The sequence below is a fragment of the Arvicola amphibius genome, chromosome 10 (assembly GCF_903992535.2).
Source record: "Arvicola amphibius chromosome 10, mArvAmp1.2, whole genome shotgun sequence".
Taxonomy (NCBI): Eukaryota; Metazoa; Chordata; class Mammalia; order Rodentia; family Cricetidae; genus Arvicola; species Arvicola amphibius.
The window spans coordinates 100,647,472-100,673,484 of record NC_052056.1 but is presented as its reverse complement, the minus strand read 5'-3'; the positions used below and the strand labels follow the sequence as shown (position 1 = coordinate 100,673,484).

General features: G+C 50.2%; 1 protein-coding gene across 1 annotated transcript in view; it reads right to left on the bottom strand.

The window, feature by feature from the left end:
* The window catches only part of Sdk1 (sidekick cell adhesion molecule 1), a 935,030-nt gene that overhangs the window by 7,658 nt on the left and 901,359 nt on the right, over positions 1 to 26,013 (bottom strand). The window contains exons 41-44 of the mRNA XM_038345621.1: positions 15,167 to 15,331; positions 11,797 to 11,934; positions 8,333 to 8,453; positions 3,630 to 3,759 (exon numbers count right to left, since the gene is read on the bottom strand). Of these exons, the coding sequence (XP_038201549.1) occupies positions 3,630 to 3,759; positions 8,333 to 8,453; positions 11,797 to 11,934; positions 15,167 to 15,331 (554 nt within the window). The remainder of the gene's footprint in view (positions 1 to 3,629; positions 3,760 to 8,332; positions 8,454 to 11,796; positions 11,935 to 15,166; positions 15,332 to 26,013) is intronic.

The following is a 26,013-nucleotide window of genomic DNA, read 5'->3' as shown; positions in this document are numbered from 1 at the left end:
GGGTTCCTCGGCTGAGGTCCTAAAATGCTCAGTGCTTGCAATTTCCCTCAGTTCACACACTTCTGACACAGCAAGACAAAGAACCCTAAAAAACAGGCATCTGGCCAGGACTCATCCACTCACGAGCTAGGGAGCCCCAGTGGTCCCAGCCCAGGGATTCTCAGCTGGCAGTCAGGAGGCCTCAGGTGGAAGGGTGTTGAGAGGCTTCGGGACCCAGAACCCTGAGGTCCTAGGAGGCTGTGCATGTTTATATAGTCATTGACTCCAGGAAGGAACTGTTACCCCAAAGGCCTTGCGAACCATGGGGCACCCCTGGAAATGATAAGAGTGGGCTCTCCACAGTGCATAGGGCTTATGATAGTGCCAGGCAGCCAAGCTCATTGGCCCCTGGCTTCCTCCATCACACAGGTGTGCCTTAGTGGTTCCCAGGGGCAGGTGTGGTAGGAGAGAGGGGACTCAGCTCTGGCCACCTCATCAGTGAGGACCTTGGGAAAGCGTCCAAAACCTCTGGTCCCTGAGCATCACATGTGGTTGTCATGTAGCTTTCACCTCCAGACTGAAACCTGTGTTCCCGGAGGGAGGCCCACGAAGACTCAAGAGGCACAGAACACTCACAAGTCTCAGGAAACTCCTGAAATGTACAAGATCCTCAAGGCCCCTCCCCAGTGTCATATAAACAAACAATTGCTGGGAAGAGAGAGGGGGTGCTCTCACCTGCCAGGCTGCCTGCAAGGCATGCATGGAGCTCTGGGGTGCAGCTTTTCTGAGCTGTCACCCATGCAGGGCTGGACTCTGGGTGATGCAATGCTTTTGAGTCACCCATGTCCTGCGAGGAACCCAAATAAACTTACTAAACTAGACTCGGGTGGGGTCATTTCTTTGGTCGGCAGTCAGTGCCCTATATGGGGTCAAAAGATATTTGTTCATCTCTCCCAGGAAGTCACAGGGCCAAGAAAGGTAAACTTCTTGCAGAATTCCTTTTAGCAGAATGGTGTTCCTCTACAGAGCCCCTCCTCTCCTGTGCCTACCCTTCTTCCTTTCCTCACTGGCTTCTCCATGCTCAACCCCCTTCTCTGTGTGTGTGTGTGTGTGTGTGTGACATGTACATATATACATATATATTCATGCATGTGCAAGAGAATGTACACATGTATGCATGCATATATATGTATGTGTACATGCATATGCCTGTATTTATGCATTGTGTACATATATGCGCATTTATGCATGTATGTGCATGTATATATGTTTGTATGTATGTATGTATGTATGCTGTGGAATAATTCTTCTGTACACTGTGTGAATATATGTTGCTATGATTGGTTTAATAAACAAGTCGAGTGGCCAATAGCTGAACAGGATAAAGTGAGGACGGAAAGCCAAACAGAATGATGGGGGGAAGAGGGCGGGGTCAGAGGAGACACCAGCCAGCCAGCAGCTGAGGAAATGGGACTTGTAGAAAATGAGGTAACGAGCCACGAGTCACGTGACAAAGCATGGATAAGAAATATGGGTTAATTTAAATGTAAGAGTTAGGTAGTATCAAGCTGGAGCTATCGTTCAGGCATTTATAATTAATATTAAGCCTCTGTGTTGATTATTTGGGAAGTGGCAGGTAGGACAGAAACTCCCACCAACATATGTATGCGTATTTCCTAGTTCACTGCTTAGGTAAATCTTGTCACCTTTTTAAAAAATCAGTTGACTCTGAACCTCAAGGCATCTCACGCCTTTGAGAGAAGAAATAGACCCAGGCATGTCCTATTAACCTATTTAAACATTTTTGATGAATGAACTGATTAATTAATTTTGAGAACCAGGCTGGCCACAAGTTTGCTATGCAGCCAAGGATGACCTTGAACTTTTGATCTCCTCTTCCCACCTCCCAAATGTTGGGATTATTGAGAATGTCGGAAGAACGACCCACCCACAGGGTTAGGCAGACTCCAAGCATGCGCAGAGTAGGGCTAGGCGGACTCACTCCAAGCATGCGCAGAGTGAGCGGCAACATGAGGCCTGGCCCCACAATAAGTGCTCAGTACCACAGAGTGATGCATGTCAGCGTGCAGGGAACTCTCTGCACACTCAGCTGTCACAGTCACCACCGCCAACATGCCCAGTACTGCAGGGAACAGCGGGCCAGCAGCTAAGGACACTGCCCACAAGGTCCAGCTCTATTCGTGACGGCAGGAAGCCTGACGCAAGGCCATCCTGCCTCCTCACCCGCTGCTCTTCAAAGAGCAGTTACCATGCGGCGACACCACCTGACCTCAGCCAAGAAGGAGCAGGCCTGTCCCCACAGGCCTTCAGTAACAGCCCTCCAGCAGAGACAGACACTGCTGCTTGCTGTTTCCTGCAAGCCCGAGGCTATGTTATAGACCCAGCGTCCTTTGCAAACAGAACATGTAAAATGGAGCTCAGCTGGACCTCGCCGGTGCCCACCCACTGCCCACTCGCTGGAGTTCGTATATGAACTACAATTGAAAAGAAGCTGTTTTATTGAGCCCCGGGGCTCACTAAGGCCCCAAATCAGGTCAAGAATGAAGGTGAGAGTGTATTTTAGATTAAATATTGATTTTGAGGCGTGTGCTGAGACATGGGCCGGGAATACGTGTGCAGCAAATGGTCTGTGGTTCTTGCTCTTCTAGAGGCTTACAAATAGGACCCTTGGGGACACCCAGTGGAACCATGGATTGGACCCTTCATGCTGGCCACCATGAGACACAGAGACGGGGGTTGCTAACCGCAGGAGCCCCCCCCCCCCACCACCACAGTTCTGGTTTCCCCACATGAGTGAGTGAGCCCATTAACATTCTCTCATGGAGGGAGCTGGAGAGCTCACAACAGCCAGGAGATCTTCTTGGGAGGGGTTGTCAAGAGGCCCCTCTGTGTCCTAAGATAATTAAGAAGATAGGTCACTGACTGGGGGTGGAGTTGTTTGGGGGTGAAGCTGTCTGAGAGTTACCTGAGCTCATACAAGGAGCCCCAATAAACTCACTGGCTCATGTGGTGGTTTAGATTGAGTGCCAACTCGATAGGGCCTAGACTCCCTCAGGAGACACATCCATCAGTGAGGGAGTTTCTAGATTAGGTTATCTGAGCAGGGATAGACCACACCCAATGTGGGTGGCACCATCCCCTAGGCCTGGGTCCTGGACTGGATATAAAGGTGACAGCAAGCGGAGCACCGGCATTCACCTCTCTGCTTCCTGACTGTGGATGCCATGTGACCAGTGGCCTCATGCTTCCTGCTGCCACGCCTTCCCACAGTGATGGACTGTGTGCCCTCAGACTGTGAGCCACAGACACCCTGCTCTCCTGAAGCTGCTCTCTCAGGTTTATGCCACATCAGTGAGAGGAGGAATACAGTCAATTGCCCGACTTGGAGGGAACCTTTCTTGGGTCTGTTGAGGCCTCCCTATCTGTGTGAATGGACATTGTTTTCTTTCTCCCTGGGAAAAGCCATACGGCCATTCCGACTTTTGTGCTTCCTTCTTCTACAGCCTACCATCAGCTCTGCCCACCTCATGGGGTGACTGTGAGCCCCAAATGAGATGACCTATGTTGAGGAATGCGCAGGCCCAGAAGCAAGTACGGTGGCCACGGCTCGGAAGCCCGGCGGCACTGACCTCGGACTCTGACCCATCCACCGACTTCTCCTGGAGGTTCACGCTCTCCGTCAGCACAGCACCGTTGTACTTGTTGCAGATGTCCTCGTCTGAGTAATGCAGACCTCCGGGGCTTGGTCGGGGTGGGGATCTGCAACAGGACGACACCACGAGTTACTCTGGACACCCGACAGAGCCCTGCGGGTGGGGCTCCTAAGCCGTTAGTGTGGGAACAAGGAGGCTTCACCTTATGGCTGAGACAGAGGTCCTAGCACTGAGCTCCTGTAGGCTTCAGGGGCTGTGCAAGGTCAGGGCTCTAGGAACAAGCTGTTTTGGCCAAGTGGAACTTTTAACAAGAAGGGCACGTGGGGTTTGGGTCAGCAGGAGACGCAGGGCACATGGAACTCTGGGAGACGGAGGAAGGACGTACAGGCTGGCCAGGGCTGAGGGTGAATCTACGGGGAAGAGGTCTGACATATCAGGATGGGAACTGCGGATAGTCTTCTGAGGTTGGGGATGGGTGGGATTAGGAAAGCCCACTAGCCGGGGCTTCCACTCTGCTGGGGCTCAGGACACAAAGATGGGCCCAAGGGCAAGGAGACTTTGAAGCATTAGCCCTTAATGATTGACAGATTCTTAGCCCAATCACTGCTCCCTAGAATACCCAGGTCATAGCTGCAGGCAGAGCCCATGTCTGGTTTGTAACTAGTGGGATATGGGGTGACTGTGGTCATATTATGTCATATAGAAAGGGTGGAGCTGTCAATTCCATTTGTTACAATCAAATAGCATTGTATGAAAGTAGCCATCTTGGCCAGCTGGAGATAGAATGTGAGGTGTGGCCGACTCTTTGGTGTGTATTGTGCATGTCTGCATATCTGCATGTGTGTAGATGGACATTTGGAGGTCAGGGGTTGATGTCAAGTATCTCCTGCAATAGCTCTCCACTTTGTGTGGCAGGAGGGTCTCTGGCTGAACCCAGAGCTCACTGATTCAGCTATTCTTGCTAATCAGCTGGCCCCAGGGATCCTCTGTCTCCATCTCCTGAGTGCTGGGGTCACAGGCACTCACCAGGCCTGCCTGGCTTTCACTGAGTTCTGGAGATCTGAATTCCAGTACACACATACACACACGCACACACATGTGCACATGCATACACATGCACATGCACACACACATGCACACACACATACACACACTGCACACACGCGCGTGCACACACATGCACACGCACGCACCACACACGCACACACACACATTTTATAAGGTTTTAAGTGAGTTTGTGATTTTGTATTGGTTTCCATCCACAGCTGTCCCCAGCTGCATGCAACCCACTTGCAGCAAAAGAGACAGACCTAAAAAGAACTCCGGCTGGCTTTGTGGGAAGAAACATCCTGTGAGTGACCTCTGTGGCAGTGGACTAGGGGGAGCCACCAGTCTATGGTAGGAAGAGGCCAGCCCTAAGTCATGTGGGGGTGGGGGGCACACAGACACATTCTGCCAAGAGCTGGAGCGAGCTTGGAAGGGAATTCTGGCCTACGGGAGCCTCATCTGAGAAAACAGCCCAGTGACAAAGGAGTATGGCCAAGGGTGCCCTAGCAGGAGACCACCCAGGCGGGGGCAATCTCTACCTCTGATATGTGTGTTATACTATGATCATTTGTCACATGACAATGGAAAACAAACACACTTCAGTTTCAAGTTCCTGTCCTGTTCCTTTTTATTATCTTTTAGCAATGATTTTCATGTTTGTTGTGTGTCTGCATACACGCGCTTCTATGTGTACCTGCATATAGAAGGCTGTAGCTGATATCAGGAGTCTTCTTCAATTGCCCTCACTTTCTGTATTGAGATAGGGTCTCTCAAGTGAACCCAGAACTCATTGCTAAGGCTATCTGGCTCCAGTGACCCTCTGCCTCTGCCTCCAGAGACCTGGGATTACAGGGAGGTCACCATCCTTGCCTGGTATTAACATGGGTTCTGAATTCAGTTCCCAGTACTTTCATGGCAGGTGCTTTAAGCCCTGAGCCATCTCTCCAGCTCTCTTGGTTTCTTTATTGAGATGGAGACATTATAACTTGGGGGATAATCTCTTCTTAGCATGGATAAATTGTTCAATGAGTCAGAATCTAGCTCATCTTCTCCATCCTGAGGTCATTCCGTGGTCCCTGTGACTATGGTCAGCTACATGGGCAAGGTGCACTCTGGGAGGCACTGCTTACATTCAGGACCCCCGGGCTGAGGACGTGTGCAAAGCTGAGTGTGGCTGCCGATAGGTGACCCTTCCCACTATGATGGGGAAAGCCAGCCTCGGTGACCGAGCATGGGAAAGTCCTAGTCCCAGTGAGTCTGGCATCCTGGCTATTACGACTCCCTTGGGGTAGGCTCTGCCACAGTTTTCCCAGGGAAGCCCAAGGGAGGTTCAAGGGCCTCTTCATTTTTTAACATGTATGTCTGTGTGCTCACATGTGCATGTGCCATGGCATATGTGTGGCGGTCTGAGGCCACCTTGCAGCAGCTGGTTCTCTTCTTCTACCATGTGAGCTCCAGGAATTGAGCTCTGGTCATCAGGCTGCTGAGCTATCTTACTGAGCGCAGGGCCTCCACTTTCCCCACCTCAAAAATGATTTATTTTCAGATAGACTCATTTGTCATCTAACCATTTAGAGGAATCTTTCTTTTTTTTAATCCAAGACACTACAAGGGAAGCAGGTGCTGCTTGACCAGAGAGCTTTGAACCAATTGTGCCTCTCTTAAAATTTTCTTATTCATATGTGTGTGTTATGCATGAGTACATACATGTGATACATGCATACATGTATGTGAATGCATATGGAGGCCAGAGGTTGATCACTCAACACCTTAGTTTTAAGGTAGAGTATATTAGCAATTTGGCAAAACTAGCAGGCAGCGGAACCCCACGAATCACCCATCTTGACTCCCCCAATGTTGGGGTTACAGATGTATGCCATGATGCCCAGCTTTTTATATGAGTGCTGGGGCTCTATACTCAGGTTCCTGATTGCATGGCAGGCACTTAACCTGGTGGGCTATCACCCGAGTCTCTGTTATTCTTCTTTGAGACAGAGTCTTACCATGTAGACCAGGCTGGCTTCCAACTGGCATTTCTCCTATCTGGGCCCTGAGATGACAGGCCTGTGTCACCATGGCTGGGTCTAGGCCTCATTTTAAGAGTATGTGAGACTTCAGCTAAAGAGAGCAGCCAGGGTGACCCATGTAACCTACAGGCCTTGTTCTTGGGGCCGTAGATACATTATAAACAGCCCTGGGCCCTTTGTTCCCTTAAACCTGTGGACCTGGGGCTGTTAAGGTGAGAACAAACAACTAATTTTCCCTTCTGACTCAATCTGGTTTTGTCTGTGGCTCTCTGTGGGCTCTTGATGGGACCTGACCCTGTGAGAAAGTTCAGGACTCTCAGAGAGGCCAACTGTCGTGGATGAATGTACGAAGCCCAGTGAGCCCTTTCCTCTCCAGAACTGTGTGAGCGGGGAGCAGCTGAGCTGAGACCCTCTGGCTGTCTTGGATCGCCTAGTATCACAGCTGTGCTCTCTCAGACGGCCAGGTGACAAGGTGGCACTTGGCTCCAAACACACGGATGTGAACTGAAGAGCTGACCTTAACTCTGCAGAAACTACCTCAGTGCCTGAGGCTCCGATGCCTGGGCACCCATTGTCCACAGCCACCACCCTTCCAAACTTGCACCACTCCCAGGAGCTCTCTATGGCTCCTGGGTTGGGTCAGGGAACCTCACAAAGTTAAGAGCCAATGTGGGTCTGTCCCTACCTATAGCCCTCTGAGGCTGCTTGGACATAGGGTGGCTGGAGGGCACATAGTCTCCTTTGTCCAGGTAGCGGAAGTGGAGAGATTGGAAAAGGCTTTCTTGTTCTGTACTAGGAATTGAACCCAGGACCCCATGCACACCATAGCATATCCTATGATGCCACACTGAGTCAGATACCCAGTTGCGCACCAGCGGATTCTAGCCAAACGCTCTACTAATGACTTCCCAGCCCTCACTAGGCGGGGGATTCTAGGCATATGCTCAACTACTGAGCTATAATCCTCAGCCCTCTCCTTATTTTGAGACAGGGTCTTACAATTCAAGCCCCCCCCCCCCCGCCCCCGAGTGGCAGAGGACACAAGCATCCCGAGGCATGATGAGTTTGTCACTGTAAGTTTGGTAGATGATAGATCAACTGAGCTTTCCGTCTGCCTTGTTGAGTCTCACTCACTGCAGAGAAAAGCAGACTCATAGTGAAACCGGCTCTGTGAGATGATGCGCCCTCAACGTGGAAAACCCTACAATCTGTTACTCGGGGAAGACACTCCCCCAGTTCTGTGTATAGATGCTCATGCATGTGACCTTAGCACGTGTGTGTGCGTGTGTGTGTGTGTAAGGGTGTGAGTGCAATTGTGCACATGCTAGGGCACATACGTCAGAGGTCAGAGGACAACTTCTGGTGTTGGTCCTCGCCTTCTACCATGTTTGACACAGGGACTCTGTTTGCTGCTGCGCACACCAGGGTAGCTGGTCCATGAGCCTCCAGGGGTTCTCTGGTCTCTGTCTCCCATCGCATAGGAGCACAGGAGTTACCAGACAGATGCACATTGCTTTGCTTTATATGGAATTTTTTGGTGGGTGCTTGTGGATGGGGGACACATGCCAGGCATTCGGCCTTCAGTGGCTCAGCCCAGCCTCCTACCTGGTTCCGTTCTTTTTTGAGAAGGTGCTTTTCACATTGAGGTGGCGACTGTTGAGCTCCAAGGCGGCAAACCCTCCGTTATCCAGGGTCACGGACTCTTCCATGCTGGAGATGCCCTTACCTAGAGCCGAGGGGGAAAGCAGCATAGTCTTAGTAATGTGTCCGCTGCGGTGACACAGGGACGGCTCAGTCAGCACCACCAGCCCCTGTGCTCCTGTCAGATGTGACCCCAGAATCACCCGGCATCGGCCTCAGCTAGAGAAGGCAGTCAGAGCCGAGCTGAGGAGCGAAGCTACGTGCGTTGCAGCACTGGAGCAGAAGAGCGATATTAGCATTTCAGTGTTTATCTTGCCCGATGCCAAAATGCCAGCATCCTTGCCAATATTTTATGAAAATGTGCTCAGAATGCATACCCTTATTAAAAGTCAGGGAAGTCAGATGTTTCACAAGCCACAAAATTAAAAGACTCACAATCATGCAACAAAATTGAAAGTAAAACGCAGGCTTATGTGGGTAAGATGGGTGAAGAAAGGGTTTCCTTTAAGTGAGAAAGATGTCCTAAATGGATGGTGGTGACAACCGCGTGTGTCTTTGCATTAACCGCTGAACTGTAGGCTTTTAAATACATCTACAAATGTGTATCTGTGAGGGTTAAACTTTACAAACTATTAGTCACTTATTGGGTATGTCTCTGTGGGTATGAATGTTACAGCACCTGTGTGGAGGTCAGAGGACAACTTTCAGGAGTTGAGTCAGGTCCTGGGAATTGAACTCAGGTCTTCAGGCTTGGCAGCAGGTGCCTTTACCTGCTGAGTCATCTCCCCAGCTCTATGTGATGGTCAGTCTTGCTTGACAATTTATTGGAATTCAGAATCACCCAAGAGATAAACCTCTGACCATGTCTGTGGAGGGTTTTTCTAGATTAGGTTAACACCTACATAATATTAGGATTATAGACACGGCTATTGCCATGCCCTAGATTTTACAAGGGAGTTGGAGATTTGAACTCAGATCTTAATGCTTGTACAGCAAGCAATCTTACTCGCTGAGCCATCTCCCCAGCCTCCATCCGGGAAGCTTGCACTAGCACATCGACTTTGGAGCTCGGACTTGGTCTTCTGCCTTCTTATGTGGGCTGAGAGAGTCTTTGAAGGTGAGGATTTTATCTGGCATGTTCCCCACTATCCTGCTGCCTCTAGGACACTGTTACCCCCCCCCCCCCGCCCCAGATATGGTAAAGGTACATGTTCACCCTGAGAGGATTCCCTGCAATGGGTACCCTGCACCTTCCATGTGGCAGGATGCTGAGACTTACAAGACCTTAGAGCCAGTGTGGTAAATTGATGCTAAGTTTGCTCTGCTCAGGGATGTGATGATGGGAGCTGAACTGGTGAGGACGCAATGAGGGGGGCTAACAGGCTCTTGTTGGGAAACAACCAAGAATAAGAAAGGCTTAAATTCCGCACCCCCAAGTCACCTTCTGGGAGATAAGCCCCACCCTCAGGCTTCAATTATAATGTTAAATTAATACCCTGGCGGGAGGCTGGGTACTGGAAAATGCCGGTCTGATGTGTGTCGTTTCTAGTGTGCTTTCCAGATGGAAGAGGAGAGAGAGGCATGGGAAGACTTTATGCTATTGTGTATCTGCATTAACTCACTAAAAAGACACGCCGTTCATACTCTGCAAATCCCAGGGGAATAAAATCTGATTTACGAACACTTGTTAGAAGTGAATTTATACAGAAAAGAAAAGGAATGAACCCTTTCCTTGCAGGGATGGATTACTAATGCCTGGGCGATTTAGGTGCTCCATCTCCTTAACCCCTCCAGCAGCACTGATGCCTGGCAGGAGTCCCCAGGGGACTAGCATGGCTGTGATCTCCATTAACAGATCTACAACCCTTCAGCAAGGACAGACCTTTCTAGAAAGTAGAGACAGATCGACAGGTAGGTCTAAGTAGCCTGGTAGTTGTAGTCTCTCTCTCTCTCTCTCTCTCTCTCTCTCTCTCTCTCTCTCTCTCTCTCTCTCTCTCTCTCTGTGTGTGTGTGTGTGTGTGTGTGTACATGTGCACATGTGTGTGGAGCCAGAGGCCAGAGGTCAGCCTGGGGTACCATTCCCCAGGAACCAACCTGTTTTTTTTTTGAGCCAAGGTCTCTCACTGGGACCTGGGGTTTACAGATCAAGCTAGATGGTCAGGGAGCCCCAGTGATCCACCTGTCTCCACTCTTTCAGTTCTGGGGTGCTAGCATGTGGCATCAGGTCCAGCTTTTTCTACATGAGTGCTGGGGATCTATCTCTGGTTATCATGTTTACAGTACCTCCCCAGCCCCATTGCATTCTCTGGCCCAGCCATGGCTCTGATAACTGCTGTGAGGTGGGGAATTGGGGGTGAGAGTGGGGAGCGGAAGCCCACAAATGTAAAGCTCTTTTCTAGTTATGCTAAGAAGTGGTCTTACTGGTCATTATGAGTATTCTAAGAATTGAGGACAATGAAGAGCATCCATGTGAAGTGTGTGGAGATGTGTTCTCAGCTCGTGTAGCATTGTGGAGTCCGTGCAGCATCCACAAGGCTGACCCTCACACCATCCTCTCTGCTCCTCTTCCTCAAGATGCAACCATGGCATTGCCTTCGAGAAACATGCCTCCATTGGCCTTCTCCTGACCTCCACGTCTAAGAAGCCGCACCGCATGAGCGTTCCTGTGGCTGGCTTCATCCCCTGCCTATGTGTTTATTTCTGAAATGATGGTGATGAGTCCAGCAGCATATGTGTGCAGATGGGACGCCTGTTCAGTGCTGAGCATGGAGCTCTGCTGACCATGAGGGAACTGACCCTCAGAGGGGTCAGAGCTGGACGAGGGGATTTAGAGGGCATGGAAAGTGAGGTCCAGGCTCAAGTATATGAAAAAGGCCCTTCCTTAGGAAATTTTCATCACGCTCAGTGAGCTTATTCCAAATACCTGAGGTGGGTCCCAGCTTATCCCTGTATTAGAGGGGCTAGGATAAGACTTTTCTTTTTTAACACTCATTCTTCCTAGTCCGGTTTAAAAACATGAGCACATAGCAGCAATGGGGTATGGGAAGGAAGATTGAGAGAACCCAGCAAGTCCAACACCATGGGTAAGACACATGGCTAATAGAAGGGGGCAGAAACTGTATCTCCAGGCCTGGAGTTCTTCTCTTGGTTGGCTAGTGATTGGGATGAAGTTTAGGGACTCTGGCATGCCAGGAGAGTACTCTACCACTGAACCACGCCCTAGCCCCTCACTGGGGATTCTAGGCAGGGGCTCTACCACTGAGCCACACCCCAGTCCCTCACTGGGGGATTCTCTACCACTGAGACACTTATTTCCCTAATATTTATACACTGTTAAAGGAGACCTTGGCAGATCTAGCAGAGAAACCAAATGTCAGTCCTCATGTCCAAATGCCAGATCACCATGGGGAAACAGGCGGATGTCATACCTGTGCCACAGTTCTTGTACTTCTTGCTTTGCCCATGCAGGACCAGTGCAAAGACCACCAGGAGGACGAGGAGGAGGCTGGAGAGCGCCATCACCAGCAGGAACCACCACTCCTCATAAAACGGGGCTTCAGCTTGTGCTGCGGAAAAGACCATACAGGATGAGGCTCCACAGTGACTCCCGACAGCCATCTCCCCAGAACCTGGCAGCAGGGAGAGGAGCTTCCTGTCAGGGCTGTCACAGCCCAGCACATGCTCTTCTGGGAATTTCATAAGCTCCATAGCAGGCTTGGGAATCCACACTCAGGAATTTTTCTGCCTTCTCTATGGAACCAAGCTTGGGTGTCTGTGCCTTTAACTCTCAACTTGGTAGGATCTAGAAGCACCCAGGAGCCTCTGGGCACTGTAAGGGGTCATCAGATTGGTCAGATTAACTGATGAGGGCAGAAGACCCATCTTAACTGTGGGTGTCACCATTCCCTGGCTGGGGGCCTAGGCTATATGTAGTGTTTTGAATAAAAATGATCCACACAGGCCATAATGAGTGGCACTACTAGGGGGTGTTGTAACATGAGGGGGCCTGCTTGTTGGGGTTTCTGTCCCATCTGGTATCCCACAGCTGGCAAGCCCCAAAGAAATAACACAGAGATCTCTATAAGTTATAAAGCTGATTGGCCCATTAGCTCTAGCCTCTTACTGGCTAACTCTCACATCTTGATTAACCCATTTTTCTGATCTATTTTAGCCAGGTGGCTCAGTACCTTTTTCAGTGGGGTAGATCACATCCTGCTCCTTTGGTGGTCTGGGCAGGAGTGGGAGGAATCAGCTTCCTCCTTCCCAGAATTCTCCTGTTCTCCTTGCATAATTTCTACTTCCTGTTTGGTTTTCCCACCTATACTTCCTGCCTGGCCAATCAGCGTTTATTTAAAACATGACTGACAGAATAGAGACAATTCTCCCACAGGGTGTGGCCTTTTTGGAGTAGGTGTGGCTTTGTTATAGGAAGTGTGTTATTGGGGTGCATTTTGAGGTCTCAGAGGCTCAAGTCAGGCCCCGCATCTCACTGTCTCTTCCTGCTGCCTGCAGATCCAGATGTAGAACTCTCAGCTACCTCTCCAGCACCATGTCTGCTGGCATGCCACCATGCTTCCCACCATGATGATAATGGACTGAACCTCCTGAAACTGTAAACTAGTCCCAATTAAATGTTTTCCTCTATAGGAGTTGCCATGGTCATGGTGACTCTCCACAGCAATAGAAACCCTAACTAAGATATTATCTAAATGAAGAAAGGGAGTTGAGTGTACATTCGCTGCTCTCTGCTCCTCCATTGTCAATGTGCTGTGATCAGCTGCCTCAAGCTCCTGCCTCCATCACTTCTGTACTACTGAGCCGGGAGCCAGAACAAACTGTTTCTCCCTTAAGTTGTCTTTGTCAGGGCAACAGGAAGAGAAACTAGGACAGGATGGATGTACGCCAGACCTCCCTCTCCCACTCCTGACCTTACCCTTGAGAACATCTGCCATGCCTCTCCTAATCCTACCTATTTGGAAACGCTGACATAAAGGGCCACCCTGCTTCTCCTCCCTTACTCAGCCTTCCCACAAATGCTGTGTGCTTAGCTTCATTACATCGTTGATCTCACTGGCAACCTGGTCCCAACCATCTTCATCATTCTCTACTATCCTATCCCCTCATTGGAGAAATCTACCCCCACCCCACCCACCTCTTCTCCTAGCTTCCCTTGGTGACAAACAAGGTAATGGTTGACCTCTCAATGTCTCTGGATTTGACGCCACTGGGCATATTTAGCTACCCGTTAGCCTCCTCCGCTGGTCCAGGAGCCCCTGAAGCCTGGGGCTGTGTGCTATTTTATGTTCCTAGCAAAGCTGAGCTGAACTATGGGCTTTGTTTTCGAACATGCTGTAGAGCTATCTATTCAAAAATGCTTTGTGTAAAAGCTGCTTGGGTGAAGGGTATGCACGTGCCCTCCTTCCTGTTTGTTCTATTCTGTTCCTATATAGAGAAAAATGTCCTCTCTACAGGTGCTGGGCCTATAGGCCCCCACTCCTGCCTTTCAGGGGTGTCCCTGTGAGCTGGTTAAATGGTACCAAGGGCCCTGAATGACGAACCTCTTACAGGCAGAGCCGGGGGTCTGTCTCCAGCTGCCAAAACCTGCAGAAAACACTTAGACCTTCACATTAAGTATCTCATTGGCTGGATGACGAATGAGTGCATGCTGGGAATAAAGGGGAAATTGGCTTTGGATAATGGCACACCACAGGGCTTCTCAGGCGATGACAGTGTTTTGAGTCTGAAGGATGTAAGTGGGGTGTCTGGCTGTGCATTCAGTATCTCATAGAGCAAGTTCTGTGATTCTCAGGCTGGCTACCCAGGAGTGCCGGCGAGTTCTGCCTCTTGGCAGGGAGGAGCGGCCTCAGCTGTCCTGTAGGGAGTTCTCATCCCAGGGTTTGGGTCCTGATGCAAGGCCAGTGGGTGATGGAAGCTAGTATTTCTGAAGCATGTCACAAACTGACTGAGGTTCAGATGGTAGCCACGGCTGGCTTTAGATGCTGTGGGATCTCAGAATTGTTTGTGGATGATGCCCCAGGGAAGAAATGAGGGATCTGCATTCTTTTTTTTTTTTTTTTTTGCTTTTTCGAGACAGGGTTTCCCTGTAGTTTCTAGAGCCTGTCCTGGAACTAGCTCTTGTAGACCAGGCTGGCCTCGAACTCAGAGATCCGCCTGCCTCTGCCTCCCGAGTGCTGGGATTAAGAGGGATCTGCATTCTATATGCTGTTTGCTGTATGGGGTTCAAGGCCATGTGGGCATGAAGCTCTTCACACCAGTTCTTCATAGAACCAGCAGTGTTTTACATCCTTTTCCGTGTGTGTGTGTGTGTGTGTGTGTGTGTGTGTGTGTGTGTGGTCAAAGAGGTCAACGGCAGGTGTCATCCTCAGGAATCCCACTCATCTCCCCTTTAGATAGGCTCCCTCACAGCCCTGGAGCTCACAGATCAGGCCCCAGGGACCCTCTTTCTGCCTATGCAGAGCAGAGACTGTAAGAGCTGGCCGCCATGCCTGAGTTTTTGCTATGGCATGGAAATCTCACCTTGTCTGTACAGTGTCCTTGGTAGTGGCTCAGTGTCTGGGGCTCCGCTTGAGGAAGGCAGTCGCAGGAAGGAGCTGCAGAGTACAATCTACACCGTGCTCCCCACTGCCATCTGCAGCAGCAGCTCCTCCACCCCACCCTGGTGGAGGGCAGCTCAGCCTCTCAGCTCCTCCCCTCTCCACTCCCATGATGAGTGCTTCTGCTTCATGCACCTGTGTTTTGCAGAAAGGACAGCACCCTCACGTGTCCTGAAGGGCTTACCTGACACGGCTGTGGAAGGGCGGCTGGGTTCCCCAAAGCCTGCCTGGTTCACAGCCACCACCCGGAACTCGTAGGTCACCCCTTGCCGTAGCTTGTCCAAGCCCACGGTGTACGAGGTGGCACTCCGGGGAATGTCCTTTGCGAACATGTCCCATAAGCCTTCATCTGCAAGAGGAATCAGAGATGGAGCAGAGGTCAGGGCAGCTCTTCTGGAGATGAGTCCTAGACACCCGGCTGCCCGCCTGCCTGGCTGGCCAGCTCACAGGTGCCCAGGACAGGGCATCTGGTGCCAGCTCCAGAGGCTGGAGAGGACCACGGGTGGAGAGGCGCGTCTCCTTGATCTCCTCGATCAGCAAATCCCCAGAGTGTAGCGAGCGGGGCGTGACCATGTCTTTATTTGTTGTTAGACTTTTTTATTTTGTGTGTGGGCATAGACATGCCATGGGCTCATGTGGAGATCAAGGGACAACTTGTGGGACTTCATTCTTCCACCATGTGAGCTCTGGCAGCAAATCGGGTCCTCGGGCATGACCGAACCATCTCACCACTCGGGAGTGGCATCTTCTCATCTCTCTCCTCCTTATCATATTCTCATGGGTTCTAGGTCCCCCCTGGTTTCCCACTTGATGTCACCTTAGGGACCCTGGCTCCCTTTTGGTTTGCTGCTTTCCCTGCTTGTGCTACAAACCCCATCTCTGACCCTTCTGATCCCATTCTTGACCTACAGACACCTCCACCTGGGCATGAGCTGGTCGCCAGCTGGCCTGCACTCATTTTGGGTCCCAACCCTGTTCTGACTGGAAACAAAAGGCAGCCAGCTGGGCAAGGGGACAGTCTGAGGCATAGCTTCCTTTCTCGCTGCTGCCACCATGATGGTGGTGCACGACATTCTCCATGTATTGTAGACAGAATGGACATCTGCGCTCCTGGACTGGCTGCCATCCATCTATCTATCTGCAGTTCATCTCTTTCAGAGCAAAGTGCTGGATTATGCAGGAAATGCAGGCCTAGTACATGGTTGGGGGTAACACCGTTAGAGCTCAATGCCTCTGCTGGGAATGAGACCCTGGTTTCTGCCTGCAAGGCCACTTCCCAGATGAAAATATCTTAGCAATGCCCAGTGTCTTGAGCGCTTGCAGTGTCAAGCCCGCCCTAAATGCAGAGTGAGTGTTTTACTTGCATTACAACTGCTAGGGAGCAAACTCAGCAGTGCTACGTGGCCGAGCCACTCTCCCAGCGCCTCACTGAAGGTTTCTAGGCAGGTGCGCTACTGCCAAGTTCTGCCCCAGCCTGACTTTTTAGTCAATGGCCTGGCACTACCACTACACATTTTTTTTTAAAGATTTTGTATTCTGGACAGATGCTTGCAAATCCATGCTCTCAGTAATATTCACAGCGCCAGAAGGTAGAAACTACCCAAGTGACCCATGGACAGACAAAGGGCTAAACAACACTGCATGTTCACACAACGGGATATTACTCCGCTTTCAAAATAAAGGGATTCTGACATTAAGCATGGATGCTGAGGACCAGAGGCCCAGTGAAGCCAGCCAGTCCTAAAAGACCACATACTGCACAGTATTGTTTAGAGAAGTGTAGAAGGAAGCGGCGGGGCTGTGTCCCGCCACCCGGCTGCCTGCTAGCTTTACACCCGAAATAATTACACAGAAACTGTATTCTTTTAAAACACTGCCTGGCCCATAGTTTCATCCTCTTATTGGCTAATTCTCATATCTTCCTTTAACCCATATTTAGTAATCCGTGTAGCACCACAAGGTGTGGCTTACCAGGAGAGATCTTAACCTGCGTCCATCTTGCAGAGGAGAAGCATGGAGACTCACTATGGCGACTGCCTGAAGCGTCTCCCCAACTCTACTTCCTTGTTCCCACAATTCTGTTCTGTCTACTCTGCCTACCTAATTTTCTATCCTATTAAAGGGCCAAGGCAGTTTTCTTTATTAATTAACCAATGAAAGAAACATAGACAGATAACTCTCCTCCATCAGAGAAGGTCCTCGGGTTGTTCAAGCGCTGGAGACAGAGTGTAGAATGGTGGGTTCCAGGGAGTGGGAATCAGTGGGGAGGGTCTGGGTTTCCAAGATGGACAGCGGCGATGGAGACACAGCACCATGAAGTTACTCAAAGTTACTGAGCTGTGCACTTCATAAGGCTAAGGTGTGGCTGGGGAGATGGCTCGGGGGTAAATGGTTTGCTGCATAAGTATGGGGACCTGAGTTCAATTCCCAGCTGGCACACACTTAGTCTCAGAGCTGGGTAGGCAGAGACAGGAGGATCCTTAGTGCTCAGTGGCCAGTCAGTTTGGCCTAATGAGTAGTTCCAGCTAGAGAGAGACCGTGGAGAGTGACTGAGGAATGACATCTGAGGGTGATCTCTGGCTTCCACAGGACACACCACACCCACACCCATACCCACACACTCACACACCCACACCTACACACATACACACAGGAATACATCAACACATACAACACATACACACATACACCAAAACCACACCACCCCCACACCCACACACCCATACACATACACACATACACACCACACACACCCACACACATACACACCACACACCCCTACACCCACACACCCATACACATACACACATACACACCACACACACCCACACACACCCACACACATACACATACATACACACATACACATACATACACACACATACACACCACACACACACCCACACCTCCACACACATACACACATACACACCACACACCCACACACATACACACATATACACACATACATACACACACCACACACATACACACACCCACACACATATACACACCACACACCCATACCCATACATACACAACACACATACACACATAGACACCAACAGCATATACATACACATCCCACACATATACAGCCCAACCGCCCCCACCCACCCACCCACACACCCACACCCACACACATACACACATATACACGCACACATACATACACCCCAACACACACGGTGACTTTTCTTTTATACATAGTTTTCCACTGTAGGTAAATACTAAATTTATGTAAATTCTGATATTTAGGAAAATGCAAATAAGATCAAAGCCAGAAAATGTCTTATGTAGAAAAGAAGAAAGAGGCAAATGGCTTTGATTCCACAGCACCAGCCAAGAGAGTGAAGGAAACACAGCCAGTGAAATTGGTCACGGTGACACAAGCTCTCACATGGTGGAGGTGGGGCAATCAGAAGTTCAAGTCATCCTTGGCTTCATGGCAAGTTCCAGGCTAGCCTGGGCTACATGAAGCCATGTCTTAACAATAAGAACACACTAAAAACCCAAAGTACTGTGGCTGAACAAACTCTGTAACTACATAGCCCAGGTTCTGTCATTGGCTGTGTGACCTCAGGCAGAGCACTCACCCTCTCTGGGACTTGTCAATCAAACGGTGATAACATAGGCACGTTCCGTGGAGGCCTGCCTTGAGGATTCAATATGTTTTTATTTATAACGTGCTTAGCACACTGCTTCACACGCAGTCAGCGCAACGTGAGTGATTGCAAATAAAATATAAATGATTCCCCAAGGAGGCTTCCGCTAAAAGGTGGGCGTGGAGCCTGAACTGTTCCCATGATGTAGAAGTCCTTCCCAAGTTTAGTTTCCGCTTAGAGACAGAGGTATATGGGACTTGGAAAAGCCGGTGACCAGGGAGGGGAGAGAGAGCCCAATGAATATACATGTGCACGCACCCGCTGTTTTTATGCCTGGGAGTGATGGGAAACGAAACCTCGCCACACCTCCTTCACAGAGGATGCTCTCGGATGGATCAGTCCATCGGTAAACAGGAGGAGGTCGCTCGCTGGTGTTTGAGTCTGTGTTTGCTCAGGGTTGAGATTTGCCCTGGCGAAGCCCCGATAGTCACAGGTTAATGAATGAGGCGATGCTGATGGTGTCACAGGCAGCAGCAGAGGCCTTTAATCACACAGCCTTGTGATTTATTCCTACATACGTCGTTGGTTGCTGCTCATCAGGAGACCCGTAGCGGGTGGCAATGTTACTACGGCAAACTATAGCGTAGGTGGTCCCTTCCCTTACCTACCCCAAATAACAAGGCTTATGTGCAGAGAATGAATGTCGTGTGGCTTAGGTATTTTTTTTAAGATTTGTTTTATTTGAGGTATGTGTAAGTATTTATGTGGATTATACATCCCATATTTGCAGGTGCCTTTGGCGTCCAGAAGAGGGCACTGGCTCTCCTGGAGCTGGAGTTACAGGCAGCTGGGAGCGGCCTGAAACAGATGCTGGGAACTGAACTCGGGTCCTCTCTAAGAGTAGCAAGCAATCTTAACCCTGAGCCACCTCTTCAGCCCCGGTTTATATTTCTTATGTGAACAGCCGGGAGTCATAGCGCATTTAATACACCTGGCCTGCAGAGCGCTGAGCCCCTGACGTTTCCTTGTCCACCTACGAAGATTCAGGGCCCACTCTGTGGTGGGATGCTCCTCTGCCCCTCGGGGCTCAGGAATCTCTGTGCTCACAGGCTGTGCACAGTCTAGGACAGGAGGGAGAGGGAAAGTAAGGGCATGTCCCCCTCCCGAGCTCCCCCCCCCCCCACAGCCTTCCCCGGCCACATTCCAGGAAGTGGCAGCTGTTCCACCCACAGCTTCCAGAGTGTATGCTCAGTTTACTTCACTGTTATACTCCAGGGCTCTGGAATTTTTAAAGAATTAATGAAACATTGGTTCTTATCATCTATCCACCCACCTACCCATCAACCTACCCAAATATATCCATCCTCCACAACCCACCCACCCATCCATCTACTTATCCTTACCCACTCCCTCATCTGTGCACCTATGCACTGTGCACTGACTCGGCCACCCATCCACTCCCCATGTATGCACTCCCTCACCTATCCGCCTATCAGCCCACCTGCCAATCCATTAGTTCATCCACCCATTCACTCAGCCATGTGCCCATCCACTTTCGTATCCACCCATTCCTCATATACGCACCTGCTCACCAACTCACCCATCCATCTACCCATTCTCCCACGTACCCATTTATGCACCATTCAGCCACCTACGCACCCACCCACCCACCCATCTCTCCACCCACCCACCCATCTCTCCACCCACCAACATAACCACCCCCCAACCATTCACTCACTCATCCGCCCACCCGGCCAGGCAGCCATCTTTGCTTCCCAGACTCTCTTCGAGGCCCCAACTCCAACAGTCTCTCCAGAGATAACAAATTACCCCTATTTTACTTCACGCTTAGCCCCAAGGCCCTAAATGCTGAATGCGTTGTGGCATGTTTTCAGCTAAAAAGATAATGCTATGCTATCAGAGTCTAAACATAGAAGAAATACAGGCTTACAGAACTGGGTGTTGTTCAAACCACTAAAGCTAGATGAGAGCCCCAGAGCCTGGAGGATTTCCATTGCATCTGAGGTCTGAACACCTTTGTGCTGAGCTCTCTCAGCGTTCCTCTGCGTTCATGTTTACTTAATATTCTCCTGTTGCGGGGAACACACACGATGTTCCCTGCTCCTGTCGTCACCCACAGACCACATTTTACTTTAAGAGCTCTGTCATGGCTCCAGGAGCTATGTGCATTTTTTATAAAAAACATTTTAAAATATTGATATAGAATCTCAACACAGAGCGATTTATTCAGCAATCTACTTACACTCAAAAATGGGGGAGGGTGGTGTCATGCCAAGACGATTTCCTTCGGAATTAACAGAAGAAAATGTTTGCATTTTTTTTTATTTTGCTTAATTCTGCTTTCTAAAATTAGCATGTCGTACTTGGATTGTAATTCACTGGGCTATTTATCCACACCAATATTTACATGGTGATCTCCAGTGGCTGGGAAAGGGGGACTGACAAAAAAAAAAAAAAAAAAAAAAAAAACCAACAAAACTTGGCAGCTGTGAGAGCGGCCACTGTTTTCCAACTGTGGGTTGTTTTTCTCATTTTTATTATGCTGCTAAATATCTCAATAAATCAGTGATGGAGAAAATACCTCCACAAATTTGTGAGAAATATAACATTACAGAACTATTAACAATAATGAGATTTGTGCAACTGATTTTCCTTGTATTGAGAAGCTCCCCAGTGCCTGGACTTTCCTCTCAACCACAGCAGGCGAGGATGGCGTGACTGTGTTTGTCACAAGGAAACCCTGGGCACTGAGTGCAAGTGACCCCCTCACCACGAGCAAGCTGGGACATCATGGCACATCACATACAAGGCCAGGTCTCTACTGGCTGATCCTGATCGGTGGATCCTGGGCCAATTCTTGGGTGATTGGTCCCCTGGGTGACTGACTTGTCTCCTGATTGACTCACTGGTCCCTTGAGCAACTGATTCATCTCCTGGGTGACTGATCAGTCCCCTGGGTGACTGGTCTCTGGGTGACAGACCCCCTAAGTCTCTTGAATGATCCCTGGGTGATTAGCAGGTGTCTGACTGATCTGCCTAACCTCCAGTTGCCTGGTCTTCTGCGAACGTCACAAGGTAACAGCCACGGGTGACCTTTGATTCCTGGTGACCGATTCCCTGAATGGCTAACCTTCTGGGTGATGACTGATACCCTAAATAATTGACCCCCTGCATGCCTGGTCCTCAAATGACTGATCCCTGGATGAATGACTGACAGATCCTCAGGCGACTGACCCCTGGATAGTCCTCCCGAACTGACTTCCCCATGACTTAACTCCGGGGAACCGATTCCTGGATCGTCCATCTCATTTCTTGGCGCACTGTCAGAGAAAGTCCGCCTCGAGGTCTTAAGACAGCAAGGAAGCACCAAGACATGGATGCTGCAGCTGTTTCTAAGCAAGCGTCACTGTCTCCACAGTCCTAACAGTCCACAGAGATGGTGGAACTGCGGACTTCAGCTCTCTGCATGGCGTTCCTTAGAGAAGACGGGCTCTGTGATTTTCCTCCTTCGTTGTGTTGTTTACCCAAAGAAAGAGAATGGAGACCCTGAAAACAGACGGCTCTTCCGTACAAACACATTCACTGTCAAAGGCTATGCTTGTGTTCAGAGGATGAAATCAGTCAGCTTTTATCCCTCAATGCCGGCAGCTCCCCAGCCCCAGCATAAGGGATGCGTTTGTTCCCTATGCTATCCCATCTTTTCTAAACCAAGAGAGAGCCCAATACAGCATGACCAAGGGGCCTTCGCTGGACGTATCCCTTCAATGCCCAGGCATAAGCTCTTGCAGGTATCAGGGCAGACGGCATGCCAATACAAAAGTTTGATTTTCACAGCCAATTAAACAGGGTCTCCACGCTGAATGAAACTGTCACTCACTACTGAGACTGTGGGTTCCGGTACCTCACGAAGCCAACAGCCTGACCGCCAGCCTGCAGTGCTGAGCGAGTGGACGCCTGGCAGTCATTTATTTCTTAAGCGCTGCCATTTCTCTCTGTATAAACGGTCAAGCTAGGAGGTGAGGCTTAAACAACAGACTGAATACAGCTGCTAATAAAAATGTCTTTTGTCTGGTTCTTGCCCAGGGTTGCAGATAGCACTTGGTGCAAGTCTCATGGCAGGGATGGCCAATGAAGGAGACTGACTCAGGGGAGGAGGAAGACATCCAGGCATTTGGTGGGAGGAGGAGGGAGCGCAGCATGACGCATAGCCCTTGCTAAGGTCCACATGCTATACCTGCTGACACAGATATCAAACCTTCAAAGGATATGACGTTATTTATTCATTTATTTAATATGCCTGTGCATGTGTGCATGTGTCCATTCCTTAGGTACTGTCCCCCTTGGTTTTTGAGTCAGGGTCTCTTGATGGCCTGTGACTTGCTGACTCGGCTGACTATCCAGAGAGTCCCAGGGACCAGCCCATCCCTGGCTCCCCAGCTCTGGGATTCAAGCACGCATCATGGAGTCTGGTTTTACTGAGCATAGGTACCAGGGATCAAACTTAGGCCCTCACACTTGCCTGGTGAGCGTTGTGTCATCTGAGCCATCTCTTCAGCTCTGCACTAGTTTATTGTTGAAACGGGGTCTCCCTCTGTAGCCTGGGTTGACCTAGAATTCACCACCCTCCTGCCTCATCCTCTGGCATGCCGAGAAAACCAGCCTTCACCACTATGCCCAGCTTGGAGATATTGGTATTCTTCCTGGTTCAGCTCAAACTCGCCTCGCCAAGAACTGACAATAAACACCATGAATACGAAAGGACTTGGGGTGCACCCAGGAGGGCTAAGTGTGGAGAGGCCCCGGTCCCTCGCCTGACGGCTAAAGCATCATCTGTGAAAACAGCAATACAATGTCTGCCTGCCTTGGGTGCGTCCTAAATATATATTTCATGGCTGTTTTGGAGAGGAAAGTATATTTATAGTGCCTTTAGTGCCATTCCAGTGTATTGTGTAAATATGTAAATTAGGCTCTGAGAGCTACACAGCAAAATGCCTTGGAATAATTTGCGTAAATAAATCATCCGCGTCTGCCCACCACATAGCTGCTTTCCCGGAGCCTTCTGCGACACAATTCCAGGGGAGGCTCGCTCACAATTTAGAGAAATGAACCAGCTGGTCAGCCGTCCTGGCAGGGCTCAATGGCCGTGTCCTCAGGCCACACTCGGGAACCACCCTCTCTGGAATACGAGATTCTGTGACTTAGCCCGATGTGACTGTCATTAGCTACTGCTGGGTGCAGCAGTCATGGGCTCTTCAGTGAAATCTTCAGGGGTGAAGACAGGGATGGGGACACATGGAGGCAGTGTTGATGGGATTGTCTTCAGGAGGGCAGGCAGGGATGTGGCCGGGCAGGAATGTATCAGGGTGAACAGACCATTTGGGTTATGGGATGCCTACTGAGTGTCTCTGTCCCCCCAGATGCCAGGCAGGCAGGGCTCTGCATAAACCAGGGCTCCGCCCCGAGAAGGCCTTGCCAGGGAGCTTCAGTGGAGAAAATGAGAAGATACAGTGTTTAATGGTTTGTGTAATGAGGCCTGAAATAGATGACAGCTGAGATCCAGAGGCCCCTGGGTCCCAGCAAGGTGTTTAAATATTGACAATCTATAAAAGCCTGCATGCCGCTGTGAGCTGTGGCTGGCCTGTGTTGCAGAGGGGACCGGGCACCATGCTGTGTTTTATTTTTCCAATAAAAGGCCCTGGTCCAGCAGCCCACCGTGATCAGTCAGCAAGATCCACAAGGGGACATGGGTGACAACTGTCTTCCAGAGTCAGTGGCAAGATAGCAACTGAAGTCAACTCTGTACATGGAGCCACTGTAGAGAGTTGGTTAGCTGTCCCCGGTTCTGTGGAGAGGACCAAATGACCACAGAAGGCCCAGAACTTTCACTGACTTGAGAACCCGTCTAGAGCTGGCCAGTGCCTTGCTCCTCATATATCATTTAGGGCTCCAGTCCAGCAAGCTGGAGCCAAAGAATTTCCCCCTCCCTCCTTCCCTCCCTCCCTCCTTCCCTCCCTCCCTCCCTCCCCCTCCCTTTCCTTCCTCCCTCCTTCCCTCCCTCCCTCCTTCCCTCCCTCCCTTCCTTAGTGTGTTTCATTTTTTGACAATTTCATATCTTACAAAATTTTCCCACTGCCCTCTACCCAGGAAGAAGCTGTGTGTTTGGTTATTCTCTCTCTCTCTCTCTCTCTCTCTCTCTCTCTCTCTCTCTCTCTCTCTCTCTCTCTCTCTCTGTGTGTGTGTGTGTGTTGTGTGTGCGCGTGTGCGCGCGCGCATGTGTGCATGTGTGTACACAGGCGTGTTCATGCAAACATGCATAGGTAGCACTTTGGCCATGTGCATGCTTTGGCACATGTGTGCAGATCAGAAGATAACCTCAGGTGTTGGTCCTCGTCTCCCACTTCATCTGAGGCTGGATCTCGTTTGTTGATGTTATACCAGCAGCTAGGAACTAGCAGGCTCACAAGTTTTCAGGGGACTCCTCACCTCCACCCCCAGTTTGCTACGGGAGCACCAGGTAACAGGATGTTCTGCTGTGTCCAGCATAGGTTCTCAACCTTCCTAACACACCATGCTTTAGTACAGTTCCTCATGTGGCGACTCCCAATCCTAAAATTATTTTTGCTGCTACTTTGTAACCATAAATTTGCTACTGTTATGAGTTACAATGTAATTATCTGTGTTTTCCATTTGCTTTAGGTAACTCCTGATAAAAGGTGGTTTGACACCCAAAGGGATTATGACCCACAGGTTGAGAACCTCTCTTCTCAGGCTGCACACTCTGGTCCTCACACTTGTGTGGCCAGTGCTCTACTCACTAGGCCACTCCCCTGCCCCCTTCCCCAGTCTCTTTCTCCTTAGATGCTTCCAGAAGGTGTTTCTAACTTGTAAGCATCCAGGGGCAACATGGAAGGGGAAGGGAGAGGAACTGCCTGCCACAGGATATGACACCAGGGCTCTTCCCTCTGGGTGTAACAACCTCCTTCAACACCAGACCAAAATGGCTCCTAACACCACAGCCATTGGGAAGGAAGCCACTTCCTGAGGCGTGCCTGGTACTTCACCTGCGTTTCTGCTCAGGCATTCCTTGGGAGCCCTGCAACCATCTGAAGGTCACGGTGAGGCTGCTTAGCATTCCCCATGTTTGGTGACACCCCTCGCCTGCCCCCGCCCAGCTCCCAGGGGTAATACCCAACTCAAAGCAGCAGCAACTCATTTTCCAATAACGTCCACCCTTCATTATTGAAACCAAATGGAACGCTCACACACGGCAGGTGGGAATGTAGATTAGGCCTGCCGCTACGGAGAACAGGATGGAGCCTCCTCCAAAACCCCAAAAACAAACTGCGGATGATCCGGCCATCCCCGTGCTGGGTAAACCACCAGAGAAAATGAGGTCGGCATATCT